We start from the raw sequence: 24,524 nt of genomic DNA, 5'->3' as shown, positions 1-24,524 counted from the left end.
GGGGGGCCGGGGCCGGGGCCGGGGCCGGGCGGGCGGGAGCCCTGAGGGGGGGCCGGGGCCGGGGCCGGGGCCGGGCGGGCGGGAGCCCTGAGGGGGGGCCGGGGCCGGGGCCGGGGCCGGGCGGGCGGGAGCCCTGAGGGGGGGCCGGGGCCGGGGCCGGGGCCGGGCGGGCGGGAGCCCTGAGGGGGGGCCGGGGCCGGGGCCGGGGCCGGGGCCGGGCGGGCGGGAGCCCTGAGGGGGGGCCGGGGCCGGGGCCGGGGCCGGGGCCGGGCGGGCGGGAGCCCTGAGGGGGGGCCGGGGCCGGGGCCGGGGCCGGGGCCGGGCGGGCGGGAGCCCTGAGGGGGGGCCGGGGCCGGGGCCGGGGCCGGGGCCGGGCGGGCGGGAGCCCTGAGGGGGGGCCGGGGCCGGGGCCGGGGCCGGGGCCGGGCGGGCGGGAGCCCTGAGGGGGGGCCGGGGCCGGGGCCGGGGCCGGGGCCGGGCGGGCGGGAGCCCTGAGGGGGGGCCGGGGCCGGGGCCGGGGCCGGGGCCGGGCGGGCGGGAGCCCTGAGGGGGGGCCGGGGCCGGGGCCGGGGCCGGGGCCGGGCGGGCGGGAGCCCTGAGGGGGGGCCGGGGCCGGGGCCGGGGCCGGGGCCGGGCGGGCGGGAGCCCTGAGGGGGGGCCGGGGCCGGGGCCGGGGCCGGGCGGGCGGGAGCCCTGAGGGGGGGCCGGGGCCGGGGCCGGGGCCGGGCGGGCGGGAGCCCTGAGGGGGGGCCGGGGCCGGGGCCGGGCCGCCGGGCGGGCGGGAGCCCTGAGGGGGGGCCGGGGCCGGGGCCGGGGCCGGGCCGCCGGGCGGGCGGGAGCCCTGAGGGGGGGCCGGGGCCGCTTCCTGCAGGGGCACGTGCCCTGGGCCGGGGCGGTTCCGCGCCGCGGCGGCGCTTTCGGTTCCGCTTGGCCGGGCTCGGCTGCAGCCCGCGGCGGGCGCCCGGTAAGCAGGGCCGGCCGGAGGGGCGGCGGCGGGGCGCAGGGAGCCCGCGGCGCTGCCCCGCGGGGGGGCGCGGCCCGGGGAAGCACGCTGCGGGCGGCGGGGTCGAGCCGGGCCTGCGGGCCTGGGGGTGCCGCTCCCGCCTGCGGCGCTTCGTGGTGGCGGGGCGCCGGTCCTGCCTTTGCGTCCCGCTTCGCTGTGCAGCGGCCGGGCCCCGCCGCAGCGGTACTGGGGCGCGGGGCGGGAGGGGTTACCGCGAGCCTCACCCGCCGTGCCTTTCGCTTGGCCTCGCTGACACCCGCTCATGACTTCCCCAGCTTTGGTGGTTGGTTGCCCCAGGTCCGCGAAGAGGCTGTCGCTCCTCCGCACCGCTTGTTTCTGAGAAGCTGGTAAAGGTTAACCGAGAGTGTAGGCAAAGCTGCAGCTCCGCTGCCTGGGGCCCTGCTGAGGTGGGGACTTGGCGTCCGGTGCAATGAGGCCCTTTCCGTGTTAGAAAAGTCCAGATCCTTCAGGCGTCCTCATCCGTCCCTTCCCTCCGCATGCTGTAAGCGGGGGGAGCACCGAGCCTTGAGCCCCCAAGCAGCGCCTTGCAGAATTTCATAGTCTGGGGCACTGGGCTGCTGAAAGGTCCCTCGGTGGCGCGCCAGGGCTGCATGGGCAGTGCTGCAGCCACCCCCTCCTCTGCTGGTTAAGTGAGATCCCGGTTATTCCTTTCTCAGCAAGAAAAAGAGCAGCTGCCCCTGGAATCGGCCCATGTCCTGCCACTGTGGCCCACGTTTGAGGGGTGTGGAATGAGCCCTGTGCTCTGCAACTGTCGTGGTGGGTCTCTGCTGCCAGATGGTGATTTTCATCCCCAGTATGTTTTACAATTCGGCCCTGAGGGGTTATTCGTGCAAAGCCTCCAGATCACCCGGGCAAAGGTAGAAGCTGCTCTTTATCAAAGCTAAACGTCCTACCTATATCTGAGTTGCTGAAACAAGGCTGCCTAGAGGAAAGACTGGCACAGGTGGGAAATTGTATTCAGCTGATGTCTTTGTGATGGAAATACAGTTGCTTTTCCTTAGCTTGGTATTGTTAATGCTTTTGGGAGGATTACTAGGAGCTGGTGTAAAAAATTTTGATTGTCAGAAGCCTGGGAAAATGAGTTCAACTGTATTTTTAACTCTTAAAAATAGACTAGATTCTATTATTTGATTTAATCTATTTTTAGATTCTGTTTGCACGCTATTTGATTTTAGTTAGGCTACCGTGTCTGTTAGTAACGCTGCTTGATTAGGAATGCCAAGGCCATGATGTTCAGGTTCCCTCTCCGGACGTAGGTGAATAATGACTAGTCAAGAACTTGGCAGTTCTCTAGGTTGTGATGTCATCTTGAAACCTTGGGGAACTTTGAGTCAGCGTTCCCCTCTCTTAGCAAATATTGTGAGAAGAGGAATAAAGAGAAGAAGAATCTGGTATGCTATTCTGTAGGGTGGCATTCTCAGACACTTCTCCTGCAGCTAAGGTGTCTAGAAGATTGGCTGTTTAAAAGAGTGAGTTACTTGCAGTAACTCAGCTTTTTAAGCAATTTCAGAGCTGTGCGTAAGAAATTTGCTAAACCTTGGGATACTTGTGATCCATTATGGTGCTGCTCTTGGAAGTTTGTTCCCAGAGATGATTTTCTAAATGCATTTTTGTGTTGGATACCTAGTGAGAATTCTTTCAACCATGGGTGGAAAATTTTCACTGTTCTGGAAAATACCTGGCCAAAAGGAGAGCGAAGGCAAACTGATTTTACCCAGGCAACTGGATGCTGAAGATGAAATCACCAATTACGCTAGTATCAATGACTCTGCTACGTCCTGTGTGGGCATTGCACGCCGAAGCTATGTCAACTGTCCTACGTGTCAGGGAACGGGAAGGATCCCCAGGGGTAGGTGATTTTTGAGCCTTCTGAGGTTGGTACGTGTCCCTTTGCCTAAAGACCTTGGTTGAACCAGTTGGTCTTTATTGTATCCAGTCTAGGAATGTCCTGTCCTGGCACCTCCAGCTCACTTGTGACTTCTGTGGGCTGCCTCTGTTGAGGGAGGATGGGGTGGGAAGGCAGGTAGTGCTGTTTCTAGGTAATAACTCAAAGCCCACCCTGGAGCCCCTGAGTACTTGTTGTTTGCCCAGAGATGGGAATGCTCAAACTGAATTCTTAGTTGCAGCACACTTGCCTCCTAACTGGAGAGCTTCACCTGTGAAGCGGGTGCAGACGGACACTAGGCTGCTGTGCAATGTCCTGCAATGCAGTTTGCTTCATTTACTCGTGCGTGTACTGTGGTCTCTGACCTGCTGACACCTCTTTCAGAGCAAGAGAAGCAGCTGGTGGCTCTGATTCCATATGGTGACCAGAGGCTGAAGCCTAGACGAACGTAAGTCCTGTTAAATATTCCCCTTTTCTCATCTTTTGAATATTTCTTCTGCGTATGAAGGAAAGCCTCAGTACTTCGGGTGTTTTGCTCTTTGTGCTCTGACTTGCAGTAAGTTTGGTGTTTACTGTGTCTTTTCAGCAGTAGCAGATGTTGGACAGTCTTCTGCGGGCAGTTGTTGGAGATCTCCAGCAATTTGTACTGTAATGCACCTTGTCAGTCTGTGGGACTGTACCCTGCTTCTGCTGTGATTTGGTTGCTGGCAGTAGTTCTGCACCAACCCATCCTAGTTTTTTGGCACCCAAGCTTTTATTGTCTCCTCCCTTTGAGCTGGAGCAGAACTGCAGGTGCTTGCAGCTGATAAACCAAGAGAATAATTGTGGCCCTGGTGCTGTTTTGCAGGACACTTTATGTATGTCTTGCTGTGACAATCTGCCTGCTGACAACATCTCTCAGTATTTTCTTCCTGTTTCCTCGCTCCATTACTGTGCTGCCTGCAGGACTGAACGCCTCCTCCATTGGCTTTAATGCGACCACCACTAGCATATACCTCAACGTGACGGTAAGTGTGCAGCTCACAGGCAAAGAGTGGATCTGAAGGGCTCGCTGCTTATCTTCTGTGCCGCTCCGTGTGTAGGCTAACTAACTGATCGCCATCTGAAGTTGGTTGCACGCTTTCCACCATCTCACTCCACGCTCTGGCTGCTTGGAATCAACGTCCAGAGTGTGTTAAAGCATCGAGGCATGGCTGGCCTGGCTGCGAGCAAGCAAGTCACGCAAAGTGGCCAAAGGGGCGGTGTAGAAGCAGCACTGTGATTAGTTTTGGGAGTCCTTTTTCTTTTGCATCCTTGAGCTGCTTGGTTGTCCTCTGACTGTCATGGGAGATGCTGCAGGGTACGTGCCTTTGTGACCAGGCTGGATGTACATCTGAGGATTTGAAAGTGATGATGTTGTCCAATGTTGCTGTCAGGTCATAGCAGGAGTATATTTAAAGTAGTTTTGCAACAGTACCATATGGCCCTGCTGCAAGGTGATTTGTGGTTTTCAGTTTGGTTTTTTTGTTGTTTCTCTCCCTAGAACGTGCTGAACATAACTAATTACAACTTCTACCTGGTCACTGTCGTGCAGCTAGACGTAGAGGTTTTGCACCAGTCCCTGGTAGTAGGGAAGACCACCATGAAAACCCTGCTGCATTTGAGCCCTTTGCAGAGCAGCCAGGTGAGCTTTTCTGTTTCTTGCATTTTCTCCTAAACTAATCTGGATGTCCTGGACAGGGAGGTGCTTGTTGTATGCTTGATCCATTCCTTTGTCCTCTGTCTGCCACATACTCGGAGGCCTTCCACATGCAGCTTCCCACATCTGCCTTTGGGAAGGGGTGTTGTAGTAATTCACATGTTGCTGAGTTTGAAGCTAACACATTCCTGGGCAAGGAACACCTGTCTGCTCTTCGGGTAGCGGGCTGGGTTGTGTGCTTGCCTTAAAATGATGGGAAGCTTACAAACAGGTTAGACAAAACCCTGGTGGGAACAGTTTGAGCGCAGCTGATATCCATTCTTGGTGTAAAGGTCAGTTGGGCGGCCTAGACGACCTTTTTAAGGCTTTTTTAGATCTAATTTCTGATTCTATTTTCTTGCTTACTGTTAAAAACAATTGTTAGGCTAGATCTTGAAATTCAGGTTCAGACACCTAACGAGAGTCCAGTTCTCCCTACTTCAGCTCTCTGAATTGTATACAAATGTAACTGTAGTTCTCGTGTACTTCCTGCTTTCTCATCTGTTCACACTTGCAGATCTATTACCTGGTGGCCAGTAGGATATTTGACGACAACACCTAGTGAGTAACTCTTGAAGATTTCTTCCCTTGGTTACTAGGTAACATTAATGCTTATAAGCTTTTCATGACTAGATTTCTTGTCCTGGTCCTGTCTGTAGAGTGAAGCTGAGCGAGTCTGTCCTTTTCAGTTTAATATGTGGAGCTAATATGGATACAAGTCTGGCACGTCCATTTTAAACTCCTCCTTTTCTATTTGTTGCTATTCTCTGCTTACTGTTGGCTCAACAATGTCACTTTCCGTACATTCTGATGAGTAAGTGATGATATCAATTCGATGTCTAGGTTTTCAACTTTAAATGCTCCATTTGTGAGCAGCTAAAGGTACCTTGTACAAACTGCATGTCTCTGCAGCAAACTACGTGAAGTTCATAGCAACCAAAGCTCCTGTGCAGACAGGGTGGTGCGCTGCGTATTTACAAGGCCCATGCTTACTAGATCCACAGTTACAGGATTACACCAGCAAAAACATGTTTTACTGGTGTAGATGCTGCTGTGCTTGAAGGACTTTGCATTCATAGCTGTTGTCAGAATATTGCAAAGACAGACCTTTTTGGAGAAGCAGAGAAGCAATGAGATAATCAGGACAGGAGATGTGGTACAGGCAGCTCCTGTGAAATTAACTCTCTCTTTTCTCTCATAGTAACATTTGCACCTGGACAGAAGTTAAAGTTCACAATGTTCTGCTGCATATACAGTAAGTGATGCCTGGTTCAGACTATAACTAAATCCAAAACACAGCACTATGCCAGCTACAGTGAAGAAAATTAACTCTATCCCAGCCAAAACCATGACCAGGCTCTTCTGCAGATTCTGTTGCCTGAGGCAGCTCCTCTTCAGGGATGGACCAGAGGACCATACTCAGCTTGGCTGTGGTATAGAGTACGACAGGACCTGCTGGGAAAGGAAATGCAGGTTGGCTGTTCCTCCCTGCCAGGGAGGAAGGAGCAGAACTGCAGTTGTATAATAGAGATCCTGCTGGGACAGGTTGCTGCTGTTCTGGTCTGAGTTAGAGCTAAACCTGGTGAGGCAGGGAAGCTCTTATGACGTAATGCAGCGCTAGAATGCCTCCATGCGGCCATGAAAGAAGGGTGGTCTTCATTAGCTGAGTTTAAGCCGCTTTGGAAAACTGCAGCAGAAATTGTCTCCTTGTGTAGCCTATGTCTACTAGAGGGATCCCCCTGTACATCTGTGTTGACAGACTCCAGGTTGCAAGCCCGCTTGTGGAAGATGGACTTGTAGGTTCACCATCTGTAGACTGTTGTCACTGAGTCCATAATTTCTTCAGGAAGGAGGAACTGCTTTTGCGTCATGGTCTTTTGAGCTAATCTAAAGCTAGGGCTTCACCTGCTGTATCTGGAAATGGACTGTGAATATTAAGAAAAGTGTTTGATTGGAAAAAGTATGTGAATCTCTTGGAGACATGCCAGGCTGGAATTCTCCCAGGTCACTGAAGAAATGTCACTGGCGATCTCCTGAAACACAGGTGTTTAAATCTTGGTCTTCTGTTGCAGTTTGAAGGGCTGTATTGTGAAGTTTCTTGTTTTATGAGTCTTAATGCTGGTTTTAACTGTAATCGGTGCTGAGTGATGTGAAGTTTAAACAGATAAAGTATGCAGAGAAACCCCTTGCTACTTGAAGTACAGTAAAAATGGTGCATTTGGACAGCATGGAGAATGGCTCTGGCTGTTAAGGCAACTCTGTCCTTCTTAGCTGATGCTATGGGCTGACAGGACCTTTGCTCTCCATTAGCCAGAAGCTGAAGATGATTCTCGTCATCTTATACTTTTCTGCACCACATCTCCTCCTGCTTCCATTACCCATGATGGCTTGCATAGTCTTAGGAGAAACTACTTGATACAAACAGCTCATGAGGGGGCACAGAAAGATAGTGATTGAAAGAGAGATGCTTTTGTCTAGCTAAGTCCATAAAGAGCTACCCACTGTGACTTGCACTAGCACTTTGAGAACAGGTAAAAGGTGAAATGGCACAGGAGCGTTACGCTGGGGTAGGAAGTCTTAACGGGCTTCTAGAATGGCCAAAGTATCTGTTGTATGGTAGTGATCTTGTAAAGGCTCTCTTTAATGCAGCCTGAAAGATGCTTTCCCTCTCCAACATGTGAAATCAAGCTGAGGGTATCTTGACTGTTGTGTTATGGGGCTATGTAACAGGGACAAATACAGATGGCAGTGGGAGCTCACCGTGGGACCTTTACCTTATGAGAAGTCTCATCTGGGACAATCACAAGAGCAGTTCTGGTCTGCTTTTGCCTTGCAGGGGTACCCTGACCTGCACATACCTGTGTCGTTCAGAGCAGCTGGCTTTTGAAGACTACCAGTACGTGGACTGCCGGGGGAATGCCACGCTACCTCGCCCGTTGTACCACCGCCCGCCATGACAGGGCCAGAGCTTTTGGGTGCACCATGTTCCACCACAAAAGCAAGTCGTAGGGAGACAAACTTCTGGAGCTTCTTCTCAACCTATGCCTTAAACAGGAGGCTTGGTGTTTCCTGGATAAGACTGCCTCTAATGCAAAGATGGTAACATACTTGGCCTTACGAATGTGGACTCTGCTGCCCTCAGATTGCGGCTTTCTTCTTTCGGCGCCCTGTCGCGGCTGATGCTTCAGCAGAGTGACCAGTGCACAGGGCGTCTCTGCGTGGCTGACTGGAGTGGGCCGCGCTCTTGTGTTTCACTGCTACTTTGGAGGCAGTGCCCTGTTAGTCAGACTCATTCTAGTTGTTTCCTCCTTGCATAATTTTGCACTTCTGTCCTAAACTTAAGTGTTTAATTCGGAAAAGGACTGTGATGAGACTTTTGGCTGGACTGCATCTGCATCAGCAGAATCAAGTGACTCTTGCACAACCTGCCCAACAAGAGCAAGAAACAGGACTGATGTCTCCGTATCTCTGAGTCTTAAGAAAAATTACTGCGTGTTGTGCCAAAACCTTGAGAGAGTGACTCTTGGGCGCTGCTGTTTTAAGCTGTCCAGTATAGCAGGTGAGAGTATGAGTTTTGTGTATACGTATATTTACATATACACATACACATGTATACGTGTATTTTTATAACAAGCTCGTCCACTAGCTGTTCCTTAATGGCATCCATTTCAGTGAGAAGAAAATGCATTTTGTATCATGAACCAAAAAGATCGTTGCTTTCCAGCCAGTCATGTGTGCTGGCCAGTATGAGCTGTTTGTTGTATTGTTTTCTTGGATGCTTTGACATATAATTCTTTCAACTTATACATGCTTAAGACAGTTCACCTCTGACTGGAAAAGCTTAGTTTGCACAGATGGGGACACAGCTGTTTTTGGAGTGTGGGGTTTGGGTGTTTTTTTGTGCTTTTGTTTTTGTTTTGTTTTGTGTGGTTGTTTATTGTTGTTGGGTTTTTTTTTTTTGTCTAAAACTGCAAAACTACCCAACAGACTTTACAAGGAGGAATAGCCCTCTCCTCCCAGAGCTGGCAGCTGTATCCCCCAAAAGGTGGAGTGGTTAAATGTTGTTCCTTAGGTTCTAGTTTAGATGCTGCCTGATGCATTCTACATGGTAAAATAGGAGCCTGGGAGTTGCTGCCTAAAATTTTACTCAGCAGTTCAGCATTTTCCTGCATCTGTCCCACCAAAGGATAGAACCAAAGCATCAGAATAGTTGAAGAAAGTCTCTGATCCTGTGTTCAAAATATGCTTCCTAAACCAGTGCCTCTTACAGACCTGTTGCAGACTGTTGCTCCTCACTGTGATCCATTAAGATCACACTGAAATGGGAACTAGTCAGCTTCCTCCCTGAAGCAGGGATGAAGATGTTCCATGTCCCGTTCCGAAATCCTCCCTGCTCTTCGCAGCTCTGCAGTGCTTTCTGTATTTGCCACGTTGCTGATTCTGCTACGTGCTTCCCTCCCTGCTGGTGGGTTTCCAGCTGTGCTTCCGTACTGCTGTCCTCCACTTGTGCCTTACCGCCTGACCACAAATAAAGGGCCTGTGCAGCTGGAGGCCGATGGCTCGTCTCTGTGTGGCGGGTGTTCATCTGCGCTGAGGCCGCGGTGATAGAGCAGCTTGTTCGTCAGCAGGTACCTGGGCACGAAGGGGGTGGGAGGCTTTATGGGGAAGAAGGCTTTGGGAAAGACGCAGAGCGAGAGCAGGGAGCAGCCGTGCCCTGAGGGCCCGAAGCAGCTGAGGCCGGCCAGGCACCTGCCGCTGGAGGCCAGCGGTGCAGAGCAGCTCACTGCGCCGGAGCCGGAGCGCCCCGCAGCTGCGGCCCTCCCTCCCTGCCCGCACCCTTGCGGCCCTCCTGCGGCGGGCTCCCGGCTGCGGGCGCGGGGAGCCGGGCGCCCGGCCCCGGCCGCCTCCTAAAGCTGGGCTCATAGACCGGCCCCAGGCGCGAGCCGTTCTAGCACCCTTCGCCCTCTCTATGGTCGGTTACCTGCGCGCTCAGCCCACCGCTTCCGTCTCGCCCCGGATGCGGAAGCGGCGTCGGGTGCGCGCGGGGCGGGGCGGGGCGGGAGGATGGCGGACCCGGCGGCTCTGGAGGAGCTCGCCAAGCTCGAGTACCTGTCGCTCGTCTCCAAGGTGTGCACCGAGCTGGACAACCACCTGGGCATCAACGACAAGGACCTGGGTGCGTGAGGCGGGCGCCGCGCGGGGCTGGGCGGGCGCCTTCCGGGAGCTCGGCGGCGCTCCGGGGCCGCGGGAAGGGCCGCTGTAACCGCTCCTGTCGGCCAGGACGCGTTTCACGAAGGGGCTTTTCGCATTCAGAAACCCCCCCGTGGTTTCTCTTCAAAAAGCTTGCTGTGAGCCTGAGAAGACGCGTCCGTGCGGGCGCCTGCGGAAGGGCTTGCGGGGGAAGCCGCTGCCGTGGCGAGCGGCGCTGCGGCTGCTCCGTAGGCAGGCAGACCTGGCTAGTCACTGCGCTGCTGGGAAAACTGCTTCTGTCTGAATGCGAAGGTACTTATACTGCCTTTTAATTATGTGTTCTAATTTACTCTCTGCGTTTTCTTGGCAGCTGAGTTTGTGATAAGTCTTGCTGAGAAGAATACTACCTTTGACACATTTAAAGCAGTTCTTCTAAAGAATGGTGCCGAGTTCACTGTAAGTGAAACCTAAATGTTGTTTTCGTGTTCTTCTTGTCCTGGTGGATTTTATAAAACTTTTTGTTTTAAAGACGGAAGTGTGAGGAGTGATTACTGGGGTTTTTTCACTTGGGAAACCATGCACTAATTAGCTTTTGAGTATTCCTGTGTCATCAAGCCAAGCCTCCTGCTCCCCCCCCCGTTTTTTTTTTTTAAAAACTATTGTAGGTTTAGCAAAGCATCCTCCTGAGGACTTGGACTGCTTGTCTTGTTGAACATATAAAATACAGAAAAAACTTTTCATTAAGGCAAATATTGCTATAAGCCTTTACATAGTAGGTGCTGGGTTCATGAGTTCCTCAGAAATAACTGGTTTTGGATTAAATAGGTGATTAAAAACGACAAGTAGAAAAGTCACTTAAATGGAATTATAATAATTTTCAGATTAAATTTACACCTTTTTAGGATGTATGTGAAGTCCAATGATACTTCTTAAAAGTGAACCTGCATCTTCAGAATTGAGCTCTTTTTTGTCTTGCTAATAAACCCCTATTTGTATCTTCCAGTAATGAAAAGCAGCATTGCAGTGATTTCTTAAAGTATTTTATTACATTTTTCAGGATTCCCTTATTAGTAATTTGTTGCGTCTCATACAGACAATGCGGCCTCCACCAAAGCCATCTACAAGCAAAGGTATGTGTGATCTTGTCCCTCTTAGCAGCTAGCTCGGTGTAAAAAGAAAACCAAAACTCTTAGTCTTTTGTAGGTTTGGCCATGTTTGGTGAGATTGATGTAGTTACTGTTCTTCCAGTCTTGTAAGGCAAGACTTTGTATCTTATTGCGCTGGGGGTCTCTCTGTTGTTAGTGGTAGATTGGCAAAGCTGTTACAGCACTAAAAGTGTACTGAGCACATTATTTAGAGCATTTGTGTGTTTCACAGATAATCAGAATTTTATTTGTAGGAAGGTAACAGTGTAATCTTTGAATTGAATCTCAGTAAAATCTGTATCAACCTTCTAGCTGTATCTGTATCAATCGTTCTAGCTCTTCTAAGTTTTGTGTTTGGGGTTTTTTTTGTTTGTTTGTTTTAAATCTCAAAATCAGAGACAGCTGTCAAACCCAAATCAGAGAAGGAAAAGTTGAAGGAATTGTTTCCAGCCCTTTGCAGGCCAGACAATCCCAACATCAGGGTAAGGTCATAATTTCAGATTTCTCTTTCAAGTATGTGAAAACATAATTTTTGTTGTTGTTTCTCTTTCTTTCAAGTTGTTTTCATGTTAATGTGTCTTCTGATAATGCATAGATGAAAGTGGACTCAGAAATGAAATACAGAAGAGGCAGAAGGCTGGTATTTATTGCATGTAGTTATCAGGAATAGCTGTGACAGCAGTTGCCACACTGGTACTGTTTTGCAGAATACCTGGAAGATGAGGCTTTTGTGACATGAAATTTGTAGCTCGGCCTTCCTTATGTAATGCTCAAAGTAATGACGGATTACAAACTAGATAAAAATTTTGGACGTTCAGATGCTACAAGGGACTTGCATTTTATATTTCTGTAATAATCTGAGGTGTTGGGTGAAGCTGACTTTTGTATAAAAGCAGAATTGTCTCAATGTTTTGGCAAAACAGGGGGATTGCTTTATTACCTCTTTTCCCCTATATCATGCATTCTGCCTGATCTTTTTTTAATCTTACGTTCCTTCTATGGCAGATACGCTTGTGGTAATCCTTTCTGTGGATTAACTGTCTGTGACAGACTTTTTGTCAGCCTTCCTGCAGCGTTTCTCTGTTCTTGCAGAATATGCTGGATGAAGATGATGTGAAAGTGGCAGCTGATGCACTTAAAGAACTTGAAGCTCTAATGCCTAGCGCAGACAGGCAGGGCAGGCAACGGAACAGTGACCACCGGTAGGTTTCTAGTATGTCTCTTGGGGGGATGGGTATCGGCAGTTGATATTGCCTGCTTGCTCTGCTCTTGTGTGGCATTTCACTGCAAGTATGTAATGTTTGTTTGTTAGGGCAAAGAAAAAGAGGAAGAGCCGAAGCCGTAGCAGGGACAGGAGACGAAGGCACAGATCTCGCTCCAGGTCTCGTTCTAGGACTCGGGATAAGAACAGGGGAAAATCCAGATACCGGTCAAGGAGCAGAAGTCAGAGTCCCAGTAGGGACCGTAAGGATCGAGAGAAGTACGTTGAGAAGAGCAGCGAGAGGTGGAGAGACAAGCACATAGACCGTCCACCACCTGAGGAGCCTTCCATTGGAGACATTTACAATGGCAAAGTCACAAGTATAATGCAATTTGGATGCTTCGTGCAGCTGGAAGGACTAAGGTACCTCCCGATGTTCACAGTAAATCTGGTGCTATGGAATCTGAGTTCTCTGTTCTGCCAGTACCTTGAGGAGGTTCTAGGCCACAACAAGGTATGCTGGCTTTTGATGCCAAAATGAAGGTCTGTTTCAGAAAAATGAATTTGACAGCAAAGAGTGTTCTCCTTGTGAGGAACAGTTTATGAATGTACACAAACAATCAGTTAACAGCAAAACATTTTAATGCAGACTCTGAATGATCTGAAGGACCGTTGGAGTAATACTGTACAGCACGTCATGCCGCTTGGTTTGTCTCGCCTACAGGAAGCGTTGGGAGGGCTTGGTCCACATCTCAGAGCTTCGAAGAGAAGGACGGGTTGCCAACGTTGCCGATGTTGTGAGCAAAGGACAGAGAGTAAAAGTCAAAGTGTTATCCTTTACTGGGTCCAAAACCAGCCTGAGCATGAAGGTACGGAAGATGTTCTCTAAGCACAAGAGTAGACTGCGGTGCCAAATTTTTTAAAGATTATTTTGCTCTTTTTGCTCTTTCTGATGAAAGCGAATACATAACCCTTCAAGTGGGAGTTAAAAAAAATTGAGTTAGTGTTCTGTGTTTAAGTGGCCTATTATGTTTTACTCGTTTTCTGTAGGTTCTTGCTTTTGATGTAGTGTCCCCAACAATTTTTTGCCTTGACATGTTAGCTAAGGGTCAAGGCAAAGCTCAAGCTGTTGCTATGTTTGTCTTCCTTTCTCAGTATGAGAAAAGCATTTCATTTTAAATAAAATCACTGCCATTGCCAAGGCGGAGTAGAGTGTTCCAAGCCTTGGGGTGTACTTGCCTCACAAGACCAGCTGGAAAAAAAAGCATGCAAAATAGCATTTTCTGTGTATGGGCTGTTGTTGGCAGTAGTCTCTCTGTGGAATGTGCTCTGCTTTTTCTCTTGTGTTAGAGGAAGCACTGGTGTTAATAGATAAGAAATGCAGTATAGAGAGAGCTGACTGATTAATTAATCCAATGTAGGATGTTGATCAAGACACTGGGGAAGACTTGAACCCAAACCGGAGGAGAAACCTGGTTGGAGAAACCAATGAAGAAACCTCTATGAGAAACCCAGACAGACCCAGTCATCTGTCCCTCGTGAATGCCCCAGAGGTGGAGGACGATAGCCTTGAACGGAAACGCCTCACCCGAATTTCAGACCCAGAGAAATGGGAAATAAAACAGGTGTGTTTTGTATTCAGGGGAATAGGGTGTCAGTCAGTAAAAATGCTAGGGAGTGACATGAAGTGGAATACAGCTCCTTGATTGTTTGTGTAACTTATTCCTTACCTCTAAATTGCTGCCACCTTGCGATTTGGGACTTCTAGCTTAGTTCTAACTATGAAGTTAGCACTGCTTTGAGCAGGAGGTTGGACCAGGTAACCTCCAGAGATCACTCTGACCTGGGGGATCATGATCTTTATCCAGCAACACTTAGAGGTATTTGATTAGCCATGAGCTCCTGCCCTGCGGTAAGCCAGCTGTCTCACACTGATGGTATTTAGAATAACAAAAGGACTGTTTGTTCAGAGACTGGATGACCTGGGGAGAGGTGTGTCAGAGTGTAGGACCATTCCTTTGTTCTGGAATCACAACATTCCTTTGTTCCTGTTTTACAAGTCTGGCAATAGCATTAGAACTGAGACCTTGTAGGCATGAGTTGTGTTCATTCTTGTGGACAAATTTGTGCTGTATTCATTCTCTTCCCAGATGATTGCAGCTAATGTGCTTTCCAAGGAGGAGTTTCCTGACTTTGATGAGGAGACTGGGATTCTTCCTAAAGTTGATGATGAGGAAGGTAGTATTTCCAAGTAGTCTTATTGGTATTGCAAATCCCCTGTGTTTCTGGACGTGTTGTGATTCAAAAAGAGGTGATGGTAGAAGTGGATGTGAAGCATCTCACAATTTGCTGTTACCTTAAAGATTTGGAGCTAGGGTTGCTCTAGCCTTATTAGTGACATCTGGGTGTGCCCTGTCTGTGCACTCTTTTTCTTTGTGGTGTTTTCACTTTTAAAACTATCTAATTACATTGTGATCAAGAATACACAGGAAGCACTGTTTGAAGAGGTGCATTTATGTACCTGAAAGATGATGTTTAACTTTTCTATAAGAATTGTCACTTGTGGATTTTAGATGAGGACCTTGAGATTGAGCTAGTTGAAGAAGAGCCACCGTTCCTTCGAGGTCATACTAAACAGAGCATGGATATGAGTCCCATCAAAATAGTAAAGGTAAGAAATTTCCAGGACTAAACCAATATACTTGATTTAATTAAATAAATATTCGGGAATTTAACAACCAGTGTTCTACCTGGACATCACTGAAAGCCCTGAAAAACATTACCACTGAACTGAAGATTCTTTACTTAAAAAGCTCGTTTCTTTCTTAACTGGTGACAGTGAAGTGGTAGAATAGAACTGAAATGTGCAGTAGCCTGCAGTAGCAACCATTTCACATAGGTGTGTTATAACATACTTTCTCTGTTCTGCTTTTTCTTGTCTTTTAAAAGTAGAAAGTGTTAGAGAAATACTTTCTTTTCATTGGTTGTGCCCTTAATCCTTCTGACAGCACAGCATAGGGATGTTCTTATCAGTCATGACTGTGGGAGTTCATGAGGCTGGGCTAATGGAAGTATCCTGGAACTCAAACAGACAGAAAGTTCACATCTTTTAAAGCATCTTCAGAGGAGGCTTCTAAAGGACAGCAGCGCCAGAGAGATAATGGAAGTTGAAGGATTGGTAGAACCTGAAATCTTAACTTTTTTCCCTGCTTTCCAGAATCCAGATGGTTCCTTGTCCCAGGCTGCAATGATGCAGAGTGCATTAGCTAAAGAAAGGCGAGAACTTAAACAAGCCCAGAGAGAAGCAGAGATGGATTCTATCCCCATGGGACTCAACACACACTGGGTGGATCCTCTCCCTGACGGTACGTCTGAACACATCTAAGTGTGAACTGTGCCTTTTTTGTGATAGATGAGCAACCCAGGAGAAGTGTCTTGATACTGTGTTTGTCTGCCTCACTTTGAAAGTGAGGCAAAGAAGAAATGCTTTTCCACTGAAGTGGTAATAGGAATGTCAAGGGAAATGTAGAGGTATATCCCGCTATCCATCAAGGATGTGTTACTAAAAGGTGCGATGGATGGTGAAGCAATTTTCTACAGGGAAGTTAATGTAGTAGTGGGGGTACACATGTAGGAACTTAAAAAGTATTTAAACACACATGTATAGAAGGCAGGGATGGTGGAACAATAGGAGCAGGGTCAGCAGAGTCTGTGCTGTGTGAACCTAAATTTAATGGTGCCGTTGTTTCTTTCCTAGTGGATGGAAGACAAATAGCTGCAAACATGCGAGGTATTGGGATGATGCCCAATGATATCCCAGAGTGGAAGAAGCATGCGTTTGGTGGCAACAAAGCTTCTTACGGTAAGAAGACCCAGCTTTCCATCATTGAGCAGAGAGAGAGCCTCCCAATCTTCAGACTGAAGGAGCAGCTGATACAAGTAAGACTCTTGAAACGGCATTCTGGCTTGAGCAAGCGACAGTTCAGAATAAATATTCTTGGTTTAGCTTGTTGACAGGTGAATAGCTGGTTGATAATTTCAAGTGCAGAACTGTAGTTCGGAATAATTATTTTAAAGGGCTATATATATCTGTAGATTTTAGTAAAGCTCCAGATATTTATTGACATAAGTCAAAACTGAAACTAGGATCATGTCAGCAAGGGATGAGTCAGCTAAACAGGTAAGCAGTTGGCTGACTTGATCAGTAAGAACACTTGTATGATTTTTGGTCTGGGTCAGCTGGAGCAAGAGCAGTAGGTGCTCAGTCTAGTCCTAGATATACTGTGTTGATTTTTTTGTTTGTTTTTGATTGTGTTTTGTGTTTAAATTTTGAAAAGTGCATCTATTGTGACCTTTTCTAGGCTGTGCATGACAACCAGATTCTGATTGTTATTGGAGAGACGGGATCTGGGAAAACAACACAGATTACCCAATACCTGGCTGAGGCGGGGTATACGTCAAGAGGAAAGATTGGATGTACTCAGCCTCGCAGAGTGGCTGCAATGTCTGTTGCAAAGAGGGTGTCAGAGGAATTTGGTTGCTGCTTGGGACAAGAGGTGAATTTCTGTGCTAAAGAACGTGCCAAAAAAGGCACGAGGAAAAGTAGGAAAAATCAGACCTGGAGCTAGTTTGCTTGTGTGTCCATGTGTCTGTTCCCTGTAGGCTGTAAATTGAGCTTGCAGAATAATCAAACTGGGAATTAATGGTACTAATAACTTAATTATGTAGCTTCAGTTTCTCTGCAACTCTTCTTTCTAGGTTGGCTACACCATTCGATTTGAAGACTGCACTAGCCCTGAAACTGTTATCAAATATATGACAGATGGTATGTTACTGAGGGAGTGCTTGATAGATCCTGATCTGACTCAGTATGCCATTATTATGCTGGATGAAGCCCATGAGAGGACCATACATACAGATGTGCTCTTTGGACTCCTGAAGAAGGTAATGTTGCGTTTGACTTCTATTGCTTCAGTGTCCTCGGCATGCTGTGTACGGATAGGATCGCACAGGGAAAGGCACGGTCACACAAGTCACGTTCGAGTCTCCTCTGAAGGAAAGCAAATGCTCCTAAGGGTTTGTACCCCAAATTTTCATAAGATGAGTCTCTGTGTGAAACAAAGCAAGCAAAATTCAGCAGAAACAATGAGAATTGGCAGTCCAGGTTGTGCTCAGAATGAAGGATGAGCAGAGGAGTGTCCTTGATTTGCTTTTCCTTCTCTGAAAAAGACTTTCTGTGATAGGTGCTGCTAAAAAAGGTTTGAAATGTGACCTTAGTCAATTGTTTGAAATTCTGGATACTGGAACGGGCTGCCCCTCTCCTCAGACATCAAAACCCCTGATATTACTGGTGATATTTCTCTGACTTAAGTCAAGTGCCATATGTTAATAGTCCTAGAGGCAATAAATGACTTGAGAACTTTCTCTCCTGCTGTAGACGGTGCAAAAGCGGCAGGATATGAAGTTGATAGTGACGTCAGCAACGCTGGATGCTGTGAAATTCTCTCAGTATTTCTATGAAGCACCAATCTTCACCATTCCTGGCAGAACATACCCAGTAGAAATTCTGTACACAAAAGAGCCAGAGACGGACTATTTGGATGCCAGTCTGATTACAGTAATGCAGATCCACTTAACAGAGCCACCAGGTGAGTGGAGAATGGTCTATGGTGATTTGGTGATGCAAGGACTTGGATACCTATGAGCAAGGTCTTTCTGTAAGTCATGGATCATGTATTAGTAACGTGAGCAAAATGCTGTCAGTACTATCCTCTGTTGTTTGCAAATGCAGTAAATAAAATGCTGAAGAAGTTGGGTGAAAGGCTGAAGTATGTTGCTTCTGGCTAAGAGTTTTGCCCTGGGGCTAGCAAAAGTTGGGGATTGTCTGCTTTAAATAGAAAACGTGAGGGATGGAAATGGGGTAATGCAGGAGTTGTACTGAACAGAATTGATTCTGTGGGTGTTTTAATTTACTTCCTGTGTAGGTGACATTTTGGTGTTTCTGACTGGTCAGGAAGAGATTGACACTGCTTGTGAAATCCTCTACGAGAGGATGAAATCTCTAGGACCCGATGTTCCAGAGTTAATTATCCTGCCAGTATATTCTGCTTTACCCAGTGAAATGCAAACCAGGATCTTTGACCCAGCCCCACCAGGGAGCAGAAAGGTAATTTCATCCAAGAGTGGCTTCATCTTTTGCTTATACATTTTAATAGTGGATTGTATTATGCTGCTAATCGTACCTCATTTTTGTTTGTCCTTTTCTTCCCCCCCCCAATCAAACTTGTTTGCAGGTTGTCATTGCCACTAACATTGCTGAGACATCTTTGACAATTGATGGAATATATTACGTAGTCGATCCTGGCTTTGTGAAGCAGAAAGTTTACAACTCCAAGACTGGAATTGACCAGCTGGTTGTTACCCCAATTTCACAGGTAGCCATTCTGTGTTTGACTTTTTTTTTCCTGCTGGTAATATGTATCTTGATGTGGCATCCAAGCACATGGAAGCAAAGTGAGGCAATGATAAAACCACATTTTTGATAACTCTTTGAGGCTGCACCTAAGGAACACGTACTTTCCTGGGCTGTATTGGAAATGTCTTTCTATTAATACAAGTAAAATTGTGAACAATTAATAGTTTTGTTTTACTTGTTTTCACCTGTGCCTGTTTGCACCCGTTCACTGAGATTCCTTGTTACCTTTAGGCTCAAGCAAAGCAACGAGCAGGAAGAGCTGGGAGAACAGGACCAGGAAAATGCTATAGGTTATATACAGAGCGTGCTTATCGAGATGAAATGCTAACCACCAATGTGCCTGAAATCCAGAGAACAAATCTGGCCAGCACAGTGCTTTCCCTGAAGGTGGGTGTTTCACCAGCTTATAGCAAGCCAGCATGATCTTAAGAGTTTCAGTAAATGAGTTCATGAGGCTCATAAAGACAGAGACTACTTCTGTAGTTTCAGATCTTTCTAGTGGACAGAGGTGTTTTGGAAGGGAGACTGCATTGAATGCAATTCTCACGCACTGCGCTTGCTCCTGTGTTTTTCTATTGAGGGTTATAATGTTGAATATCCACCTAAATTACAAGTCTCAGCTGCACAGAACAGTTAGTTGCAGGAGGTTTGAGAAACAGCAATCCTACGGGCAATACACATTTCCTACGTAAGGTACATTTATGTTGTTAAGAAGATAAGACACACTGTTTTAGAGTGGTTTTTCATCTCCAGATATGTGCATATTCTAAATGTGTACCATTCCTCTGGGACTCTGACCTGGTACATAGCAGCTGGGGAAGTTGCTGCCTTTCCCCCTTTCTGGGAACAAGGGGAAGGGTGGAGACATATTCAGTGTCCACTGGAGCTGTCAAGCCATACTGGTTTACTAGGCATTTAGCCTATGTGTCTCCTCGATTGAATCGTCTTGCTTGAGAGACGTTGGGAACAGTTCCAAAGGAAGAGGCAGGACGACTGAATGGTGGGTGAAAGCCATGGGCCAATGCAGATTGTCTCAAGTGTGAAAATACAGCCATGTATTCGTGACTGTGGTTACAGTGAGGATAAGGACATGAGGCTAGGGTTGCTTTAAGTTCTGTAGTGCCTCATTGTTCGATGGTTATATATCTCTGGCTGGAGTTTGGTGTCCTACTTCTCAGTGTTTTACCTTGAGTTTTCTCCACTCCCTCTGTTCAGGCTATGGGCATCAATGATTTGCTCTCCTTTGACTTTATGGATGCTCCCCCAATGGAAACGCTCATAACTGCCATGGAGCAGCTGTACACCCTGGGAGCTCTGGATGATGAGGGACTGCTCACTCGACTTGGGCGCAGGGTAGGCAAAAATAGACTGCTTCTTAGCACTGGCTGGGTTGCAAATATTCGGGGGGTGATGTGAGAGTAGGTGTATAAGGACTTGCCTAGCACTGTTGGTTTCCTTTTCCTATTCTCTTTTGTTCTATTGGTAGCTTTTCACTTACCATAGTTGGGTATCTTCTACTTTTTAAGGAGCAGCTATTAATTCTCCTTATTTGTAAGGTTACTTTTATTAATGTCTCAAAATTTCCTGCAAGTATTGAGATATTCTTGTGGTAGTAAATCTAGACAAATAATTTGTTCCATGCTGAGTGAAGTTATTCTGGGTAAAGCACACTGCTTTGGAAAGGAAGCACGGAAGAAAGGGCGTTGCTCTCTTCTGCACTGAGAGAACGCAAGATTTTTCCAGGATGTTGCAGGGTACCCTGAAACAGGTTTCTTGCAGATGGCAGAATTCCCCTTGGAGCCTATGTTGTGTAAGATGTTGATCATGTCTGTACATCTGGGATGCAGTGAGGAAATGTTGACAATAGTCTCCATGCTGTCTGTACAGAATGTGTTCTACAGGCCAAAGGTAAGGAATGCAGCCAAGAACCAGCAGTGTTACAGTTTGGGTGGGTTTTGTGTGCCCTGCCTCAGGTGTTGGAGAGTGAACATATTTGCCAAAATAAACCTGTAGCTTGACTCTGTTCATGTGGTACGTTTCCGATATACCTTTTGGTTAAACACCCGTAGCTGTGGATGTTGGTAATTTCTCTGCAGATGGGAAGGTGGAAGTTTGAAGTCTCACATTCTCTCTTGCATTTCCCTGTAAGTGCGTACAACCCTAAACCAAGTCAGTCCCAGCTCTGGAGTTCAGTATGGCTTTGACATTTTCAGATACACAGGATATATTTCTTCATGGCAATCCTGTCCTGTGCCGATTTCTTTTAAATTGGCAAGCAGCAGGCTATGCTTTGGTAGGATTCCTCAACAGCAGACTCCTCTTGAATCCATCGTTTCTTTGTTATGATGGCCTGCTGCAGTTTAGTCTGTTGACCTCAATTTTGATCTATGTAGCCGCAGAGTTTGATTGATGTTCTATCTGCAGATTGGAGAAGTGGGTAGAGGTGGGTGGGTCAGCAGGGCCAAAGCTACTGCTTCAGCACCTTTGTTGATGAGTAATTGACGTTGAACTAGTTAGTTTTTTATTGCTCTAGAAGCAATGCATGCACGCATACTTCCTGCAGTACAAATGAGCCATTTACTTGAAGTGTCCTTTCAAAAATAGGGAGTAAAACAGAATAAAAAGTATTGTGTTTAAAAAAAAAAAGTTGTTGTTCATCTTTTCTGGTGAGATCCTTGGCACCCATGGGAGAGTCTTTAGGAGAGCCTACACGAGGTCTGTTCTTGGCAAGAACAGTTCTAGGCTTTCCTTTCATAAAGGCATAGTTCTGGCTTAGTGAGAGCAGTCCCACTGACATTTAGATTCTCATGACTTGGTCCTCAGTCACTCACCACTCAAAATTTTGTGTTGTCTTCTCAGTCTTATATCGCCTGTTTCTTGGTAGACTTAAAAAGTCATGGTATGAGTGACAAGGAGCCTGTATCCTCCTTCATGTTGCACAAGGATTGTCTCTACGATGTAGATACCTGATTGATACATGTTTTATGTGTTAGGATAAACAGGCACTTGCTGATCAAAAGAAAGCCAAGTTCCATCAGACAGAAGGTGACCACCTCACCCTGCTGGCTGTGTACAATTCCTGGAAGAATAATAAGTTTTCAAATCCCTGGTGCTATGAAAACTTTATCCAGGCCCGGTCCTTACGCAGGGCGCAGGACATCCGCAAGCAGATGTTGGGCATTATGGACAGGTGAGCATGTTGAGAAGGACAAGTAGTGACTGTTTTATTAGTGTTCTTACACTGTAGTAGCTAAACAAAATTTGCTGATCTCATTGATGTTGGCAGCTGCACACAAATCTGGAGAACTCTCCTTTTATTTTTTTCTAACACTTGTCTGGCAGGCACAAGCTGGATGTAGTATCCTGTGGGAAGGCAACAGTTCGAGTCCAGAAGGCCATCTGTAGTGGCTTCTTCCGAAATGCAGCAAAGAAGGATCCCCAGGAAGGTTATCGGACCCTCATTGATCAACAAGTAGTCTATATCCACCCATCCAGTGCTCTCTTCAACAGGCAGCCAGAATGGTAAGGAAGGCAATATCATGTGATTTACGATTTCGGTTCAGACTTTGTAACTGAAAAGGTTGTGGTGTGCACTATTTGTGGAGTACAGATCAAAGTACAGGCTGCTGATTCCTCTGCAATGAGCAGAGTGAGCAAAGTTTCAAGTCTGCTTTTGGCTCTTTCTGCTAACATCAGTGCCTGTGCAGAGATGAGACTTCCTTTCTGAGTCAAGGCCAGGCCCGAAGCCTGCAGTTCTGCATTTCTGTATTGTGGAAGTGAGTTTAAAGCACTGAGTGTTGAGAGAGAAAGGAAGCAGGGAGAGAGAATTGTTTTAAATGGAATGAAGTAGTTCTATGCTGAAGGGTTGTGAGGTAGGAGAGGAGAGGAAAAAGATGATGGTTCTTCTGGCTGGTTCTTTTGGAGCCTGCGTTGCAGCCTTATCCTGAAGGAGGGTGAGATGGAGATGAAGGGGCAAGCTTAGATAATCCAGCCCTTGCCTTGTCTCTTCTTGTTTGGAAAAACTAATTTCCAAAGCTGCTGTCCCTTTTCACAGGGTGGTGTATCATGAGCTGGTGCTGACCACCAAGGAATATATGCGTGAAGTGACGACTATTGATCCTCGCTGGCTGGTAGAATTCGCACCAGCTTTCTTCAAGGTTTCTGACCCAACCAAGCTGAGCAAACAGAAAAAGCAGCAGCGGCTAGAACCCCTGTACAATCGCTATGAGGAGCCCAATGCTTGGAGGATATCCCGTGCGTTCAGGCGGCGATGAGCCTAGTTCCCTCATGGACTCTTACTGGTTTTGTATTTGCGGGACTGTGATTTTTACACTGCTGCAAGTGTCCTGAAAGAAAGGACATTCGATTGAAGCTGACCTACAAAATGAACAGAAAAATGAGTATTTCCAGAGCAAAAGCACAAGGGGGCGATGTGTGCTCACGTCAGCTACCCCTCAGGTTCCACAGCTGCGTGACAAACGTCCGGGGTCTCCTCAGAGTGTTGCAGAAATGGTTCTTGAAGCAGTTCTTTAGTCATCCCCCTTTTAAGAGACAAAACCTAAGACTCGGAAATCTGGACGCTGAGCTGAACAACACCAAAAATAAAATTATTAAAAAATAGTTGCTCTCCAACCTGTGTTCTGAATGACTAGACAAATCCAGGTTGGAATAGTTTTTTTTACCCTGCTAAAGAGGATTTATTTCTACTGATGCTCTTGGACAGTGGCTGTTTTCTGGGAGCTGCTTGTTCTCCGTTTTTCCTATATTATGCATTTTCTATTCAGTGTAACTATTTATCTTTTATGCAAGCCATCTGTGGTGAGGTATTCAGTATCTGTGGCTTTGGGATAAGGCAGGAAAGATCCCTTGAAACCCAGCTAGAATGTCAGTTATACTTGGACAGTGCCACGGGTCAGACTGTACGTCTTATCCTTCATCACCATCTCCCCTGTGCTGAAGGCTTGTATGTCAAATGGTAATTAACCACATCCACTCTGTAGCACAGCTCTGTCTGAACGTAAGTGGTTACAGATGTTTAGACTTTCTATACAATGTGTAATGTGTTTTATTTCCACTTACAATGTTTGGTGACATCACAACTCTTGGGTTTTTTAATAGAATACACTCTTACAGCTAAAATGTCTGTAAAACATTGTGTAACAGTTCCTTGTTTCAAAAGAAATTGACTCTGCAGTGTGTGTATGTCTTGCTGAAGTTATCTGTAAATTATGTTTTCTGTTGCAAACAGATGAAACTTATTTGGCTCCATAGCTGTAGATACACAATGCTTATTTTTATTTTTTTTTTTTCCCAGAGCTGGGACATTTGCTAAAATTATTGTTAAAATTAGTAGACTGAAGTTGGCTGGTTATTTTACACTCAGTGAACTTGAAGAATGTTTCACACTGAAAAGTAGCTATATTGGAAATCTGTATCTATCTACAAAGGTGGGGAGGGATGTTGTAAATACTATTTTATTATGTTGTATGAGTGCCCTGATCTTTCCCGTGGTGTTACAACTTCATAACGCTAATTAGAATTAGAAAGTTCGTAAGTTTGGAGGCTTTTTTCATTGTGGCATTAGGCAGAGAAGGTGTTCCTGTTGAATATTCTTCCAAGCGTATTTTCCTTCCATGAGCTCTGCAGCTGCATCTGTTACTGTTTTCTGTGAAAATTTGCACTTGACTTTCAAAAGTGAAATGAAATATGTAAAAGAGAAAATGTACACCCTGGAAGTCCCAGTTGTACAGCATACTTTGAGGTATTTCTGTTCCAAATTCATTTTGTATTTGCTACTCCAGTATAGCCTTTTTGTGACTTACGGTAGGGGAAAATACATCAACAGAGAGGATTATTTCTTTTTTTTAAGTGAACAGTTGTCACCTGT

The 24,524-nt window shown here is 46.9% G+C and overlaps 2 protein-coding genes across 6 annotated transcripts; both read left to right on the top strand.

Annotated features, from left to right (window-relative positions):
* Window positions 1-828: 828 nt before the first annotated feature.
* On the top strand, window positions 829-8,432 carry TMEM106A (transmembrane protein 106A). Of its 4 annotated transcripts, XM_064473053.1 has the most exons (10): window positions 829-964; window positions 1,279-1,410; window positions 1,681-1,967; window positions 2,652-2,873; window positions 3,294-3,357; window positions 3,757-3,916; window positions 4,432-4,572; window positions 5,144-5,187; window positions 5,828-5,881; window positions 7,463-8,432. In XM_064473053.1, the coding sequence occupies exons 4-10, from the start codon at window positions 2,669-2,671 to the stop codon at window positions 7,581-7,583; spliced, it is 789 nt and encodes a 262-aa protein (XP_064329123.1). In that variant the 5' UTR covers window positions 829-964; window positions 1,279-1,410; window positions 1,681-1,967; window positions 2,652-2,668; the 3' UTR covers window positions 7,584-8,432. The 4 variants fall into 4 exon arrangements, with proteins under 4 accessions (XP_064329123.1, XP_064329126.1, XP_064329124.1 ...); XM_064473056.1 differs by lacking the exon at window positions 1,681-1,967 and having other exon boundaries at window positions 1,279-1,350; XM_064473054.1 differs by lacking the exon at window positions 1,681-1,967.
* Window positions 8,433-9,654: 1,222 nt separating this feature from the next.
* Window positions 9,655-24,510, top strand: DHX8 (DEAH-box helicase 8). 2 transcript variants are annotated; one of them, XM_064472967.1, is made up of 23 exons: window positions 9,655-9,802; window positions 10,187-10,272; window positions 10,874-10,946; window positions 11,358-11,443; window positions 12,054-12,163; window positions 12,274-12,585; window positions 12,887-13,031; window positions 13,584-13,787; window positions 14,313-14,400; window positions 14,736-14,833; window positions 15,380-15,527; window positions 15,920-16,101; window positions 16,524-16,718; window positions 16,921-17,106; window positions 17,600-17,810; window positions 18,147-18,328; window positions 18,456-18,596; window positions 18,869-19,024; window positions 19,853-19,990; window positions 20,417-20,545; window positions 21,631-21,827; window positions 21,980-22,159; window positions 22,692-24,510. In XM_064472967.1, the coding sequence occupies exons 1-23, from the start codon at window positions 9,691-9,693 to the stop codon at window positions 22,909-22,911; spliced, it is 3,579 nt and encodes a 1,192-aa protein (XP_064329037.1). In that variant the 5' UTR covers window positions 9,655-9,690; the 3' UTR covers window positions 22,912-24,510. The 2 variants fall into 2 exon arrangements, with proteins under 2 accessions (XP_064329037.1, XP_064329038.1); XM_064472968.1 differs by having other exon boundaries at window positions 9,679-9,753.
* The last annotated feature ends 14 nt before the right edge of the window (window positions 24,511-24,524 follow it).

Source organism: Phalacrocorax carbo, chromosome 25 (assembly GCF_963921805.1).
Source record: "Phalacrocorax carbo chromosome 25, bPhaCar2.1, whole genome shotgun sequence".
NCBI classification, from domain to species: Eukaryota; Metazoa; Chordata; class Aves; order Suliformes; family Phalacrocoracidae; genus Phalacrocorax; species Phalacrocorax carbo.
This window is presented reverse-complemented; position numbering and strand designations above follow the sequence as displayed.